General features: G+C 39.9%; 1 protein-coding gene across 1 annotated transcript; it reads right to left on the reverse strand.

Moving 5' to 3' along the window:
* Nucleotides 1-238: 238 nt before the first annotated feature.
* LOC100192829 (Enoyl-[acyl-carrier-protein] reductase [NADH] chloroplastic) lies at nt 239-4,506 on the reverse strand. Its single transcript, NM_001138020.2, has 13 exons — nt 4,384-4,506; nt 3,471-3,743; nt 3,115-3,224; nt 2,979-3,034; nt 2,789-2,873; nt 2,665-2,712; nt 2,483-2,557; nt 2,284-2,395; nt 1,504-1,555; nt 1,374-1,425; nt 1,217-1,274; nt 897-995; nt 239-670 (listed from the first exon to the last, which is right to left on the reverse strand). The coding sequence occupies exons 2-13, from the start codon at nt 3,715-3,717 to the stop codon at nt 540-542; spliced, it is 1,125 nt and encodes a 374-aa protein (NP_001131492.2). The 5' UTR covers nt 3,718-3,743; nt 4,384-4,506; the 3' UTR covers nt 239-539.
* Between the last annotated feature and the right edge of the window lie 439 nt (nt 4,507-4,945).

Raw genomic sequence — 4,945 nt, forward strand, 5'->3', positions numbered from 1 at the left:
GTGGATTAAAATCATGAAATCAAGTATTCAATAGATATTGAACCCAATTCATTTATATGCCTCCAATTCAATTCTATGCCCTCCAATAATGACATCCAACCAGAGCGGTATACATGGAAAAGTAGCATATTTACGTCCCTCAAGTATTTGCAAAGCCACGCCACCGTGCAGGTTTTGAAATTATTCAAAGTTGTTTGGCATCATTGGCGAGCAGACAAAAAACAGTTGCAACTCATTTACCCTGACGTCCCAGACCTCGGAAATTTATTATAAAAACTTTCAGCTGACAGCAAAACAAACTCGATTCCTGCAAAATCTAAATCCGCAATTCAGGATTAGCGCATTGCATTGACCAGGAGACTGCAGCCTATCACAGTTCTTATTTCTAACAGGCAACTGATAGTCCAAGTTATTGAAAACAAAAAACGAAATCTCCTGCAAAATCTAGCATCGTACAGATTAATTCAAAAAACCAGACTGCCGTGCTCAGGCCTGCACGTAATTCAAACCTAACTGCGCCGCATTCTGCTGAAATGTGCTCATGTGGATAAAGTGGGGCTGTCAAGTGCAAGTCCCATTGTGTTGAGCCCATTGTCAACGTAAATAGTTGAACCAGTGATTGCTGATGCCAAAGGAGACACCAGGAATGCTGCCGTGTTCCCCACTTCATCTGTTGATATGTAATGCAAACCGTTTTCAGAGAAAGTAAAGAAGAAATCTCTACTTTTTTCCACTTTTCAGGCAGGAAAAATACTAGATATAAGGGCTAGTTTGGGAACCTCATTTTTCAAAGGGATTTCCATTTTCCCAAGAAAAATTAGTCCATTGGACAAATAGGAATCCCTTGGAAAAATAGAGTTATCAAACTAGCCCTAAATGAAAGAAGGAAATTTAACCTGCCAATAATTCCTTTTGCAGTGGTGCATTAACATAAGAATACTCTATCATCTTCTCGATAAATCCAATGGCTTTTGCTGCTCGGCTTCCCAATGGACCTAAGGAGACAGATGCAAAGCATGACACACAACAATTCAAGTGCTGCTAAGTTATTAAAGCATCAGACAAACTGCAAATCCCATATGTATTATAGATAAACTTTAAAGCTTATATCTTCTAGTTTTGTATATAAGTGTTCTCAAATACAAATTCTGCTCGGCAAGATTTCCTAAAGTGGACTTGTTTACTTTCTTGGAAAAGGAAAAGAAGAAAAAGTTACCTGCTGATATGGTGTTCACTCTGATTTTGCCTTTTCGACCTGCTTCATATGCAAGAACCTGAATAGGAAAAAAGGCTTGGCAGTAATTATATGCATGGGGAAACACCACTGAACATCATAAGGCAATGCATGTGAGATCTCATAGAAAAGTTTGTACTCTTGTATCACTCTCAAGAGCTGCTTTTGCTGAACTCATACCACCACCGTAGCTACAAAGCAATCACCAAAACAATCATAAGTAACGAGCGCTGATAGCTTAGCTGTGAAATCAACAAAGAAATAATTACCCAGGAATTATCCTTTCAGAAGCTATGTAGGTCAAAGAGATACTAGCACCTCCTGCAAATTATTTTTAAAAAGTGAAACAGCGTCAAAGAAGGGTAAACATATCAAAACAAATAAATTCTTACCCGACGAGAATAAGAAATACTTTAACAAGCATGTTAGAGTGTTTAACCACACCAAGGCACATACAATACTAGGAGCGGTGGCTTCATTTTTTGGTAAGTATGGCATAGTGTATTGTTACAAATGTAAAGCTATGTTTGGCAACTTCACATGCCTCGTGCTTGGCTTAACAGTGACTGCTGGTCCCTTAATTTACCCCAAGTTTGGTGAGCTTTAAGAGCTGACAAACATTGTCTTTTCCTCTTTGCTATGTTTATACAAGACATGAGAAAGATGTGGCAAGGGGCTACCTCATGGAAGGATTCGTCGCACACCAGTGCAGCAGGAAGCAAACACTGACTACCAGGTGTATGGGCTAAATGTGACTATGTCAGATTGCCACAACAACCTAATAGGGCTCGTAATTCACACATAGCACAAGGTAAAGTATGCTGCTGGAATTTTCAACCTTTTCTAAAGTACATGTACAATACTTAAACTTAGTACTAAAACCTTGCTCACTTTAAATATAATGATACCTTGAGCAGATGGGTAGTTACCCAAAAATAAAGTCTTGAGCCAAAATCATAGTGTTGACTAAAAAAGGGATCACCCAAATCGGCGTCAACATATAGGAACAGAAGAGAATATCGACACAGCATATCAGTATGCAATATTACCTGGATTCATTATGGGAAGGAAGTGTTGAAGTAAAGAAACATAAGAATAACTAGATGCTGAAATTGCAGCAAGGTATCCTCTCCTTGATGTCTCAAGCAGTGACTTTGTTACCTTTGTGATAATAAAAGAAAAGGTCAACTAAATACTCCTGATGGTGGCAACAAAACAAGAAATATAAAGATTTTGATGCAAATTAACCTCAGGACCGTTGGCGAGAGAGTGTACAAGGATATCAATGCTACCAAAGTCATTCTTTACAGTCTCAACAACTTCCTACCACATTAAACAGATAGGAATCAAGCACTGGATAATAAAATGTTCATAGCATGGCATTGATGCTGCTTGATGGGTGCAAAAGGCACATTGCATTTGCAACTAACCTTAACAGTCCAGTTTGAAGCTCCAGCATATCTTTTGTTTGCTTTAACCTGCAACAGGGACAAAAAGGTTCATAAAGCATGAAAGAAAAATGATAACAGAAACATCATAAATGATGAGCATTACATCTTCAGGAACATCCTCAGGGGTGTCATAAACTGCGTCCAGTGGATATACTTTAGCAATCTCCATAAGAGATCCATCAGGTAGCCTGTAAAGTCAAAAGGATAACATCAGTTCGATCAAGAAACACTGAAGTGGAATAAAGGAAACTTCAATTATGCTCAAAGCCTCAAACTACTGTTAATGCACTCACTTCCGTGATTCATCAAACTTTCCACGTCTCAAGCTTGTCTCAAATATGTTCAACGCCTACAAAATTTTGATAACTCCAGAATAATTTTACGCCAGAACATCCAGTACGATAAATTACACAAATGAGATCAACTTACAGGCACCCATGTACCAACAAGAATCTCAGCACCAGCAGCAGCAAGAGCCTTAGCAATTGCCCAACCATAACCATTATCATCAGCAACTCCAGCTATAAATGCTCTTTTACCTGAAAACTTGCAAGATAATTGATGTCTGAAAACTTGCAGTTATTGAATATGTGCATTAGTTCAGATCCCATAGATAAAAAAAATTGCCAGATCATGTACACCAACACAGAGCAAAAGTGATGGATTGATATTTACATACGATTTTTTACAGAAGCACAAGTGTACATAAGCAAAGACATAAACCGTTAGAAGTATATATCAGTAGTGACCTGCAATTTCTGGATGAATATCTTAGTTCAGCTTACCTGTGAGATCAATGGGAAGTCCTTGGGCACCTCTCTGCGACATTGCCCTCACAACAACCCTCTTGCAATTCGAAGAAACCAGTGGTCCTGCTGATGTGGCTTTAGAAGAGATGGCAAAGCCAGTTCTGGAACAGATTGACCTTCCAAATGCAGATAGTGCTGATGTCGACCCAAGTATTTGCCTGTAGGCCGGGATGGAAGGGCGTGTTGCTATCATCTGCATACCAGTCGTTGCATATGCTCCCATCTTCCTTTATGTACAAAGGAGTAGGGCTGAAAAACAAGAATGTTTTGGAAACAGTATCATGGACTACACTTAAGGACATATAAGGATGTATATATATTTTTTAAGGTCAGGATGTGTATTTATTGATTTAAATGTTTTCACTGTTACAGTCAAGCTCAGGTAAAACACCGTGAATCCAAAACCAACCCAGGGTTTTCCAAGAAAAACACATATACCATCTCTGTGCAAGGATCCATGGGTTCATTTGTTAGATTTATGTGCACGCCATGGTGAATAAAGTAGGAGATAAGAAAGAAGATCAGGCCTCTGAGTTTTACTCCACAGCGGCAAAATCAAGTCTGCCTTCCTAAGTCGTAATTCAGAAAGAAACCCGATTCCAGCTCCACACCTCGTACAGCACAACCACATTCATGTTGAACAGACAACAAATTGAGCCGGCTCGGGGCACCCCTAAACTAAATCCAACATTCAAACCTCACATGCAAATATGACAAATAACAAAATCCGGAAGTGGTATCCACGCGACGCAAGACCCCATTACTACCATGGACCAGCATTTTGCAATTCGCATAACGACATTAATAGCCTTAGAGGCCGCAACTAATTGATCCAATCCCTGTAGGTCCGTCCCAAGAACAGCAACAAGAAGTAGCATGCGACCGTTACCTAGGTGAAAATGGGAGGGGCGCGCGTTGAAGTCGGAAGCGTAGGATTGTGTTGCAGGCTGCAGCCAAGGTGAAAATGGGAGGCGGCGGAGGACGGCGGGGAAGATGCTGCCTCAGCGTTTCGTTCCGGTCAGGCTGGGCGAGAGCCGAGAAGGGTTTTGGCTGGCTGGGCCACCGAGTAACGTGGTGGGCAGTGGCCAGTGGGCTGGTGACTGCCAGGACCCAAGTGAGCTACCTACATAAATGGCCCAACCGCCCAACCCAGCCTGGCTGTAGCGTCGTGCCTTCAGCATTTTATAGCTGTCGTAAACCCAATTTTTTAATCTTCTCCATTTTTAAAACAATTTATTTTTGCATTTTGAATGGTTTTCATAATAGTTCTGCTGATATAGCGCCACATCCAAAGAATAAAACAGACTAAGTTAAAAATTCAGGAGCTAAATCGGCTTGGAATTATTTTTCTAAAATATCAAAAAATACATAAAATAACTCTCAAAAATGTATAAATACAAATCATGAAATTAAAAAAGCTAAAATTTGGTTTATTCTTAGATTTTTCTGAC

This window comes from Zea mays, chromosome 7 (assembly GCF_902167145.1).
Source record: "Zea mays cultivar B73 chromosome 7, Zm-B73-REFERENCE-NAM-5.0, whole genome shotgun sequence".
In the NCBI taxonomy this organism is placed as follows: Eukaryota; Viridiplantae; Streptophyta; class Magnoliopsida; order Poales; family Poaceae; genus Zea; species Zea mays.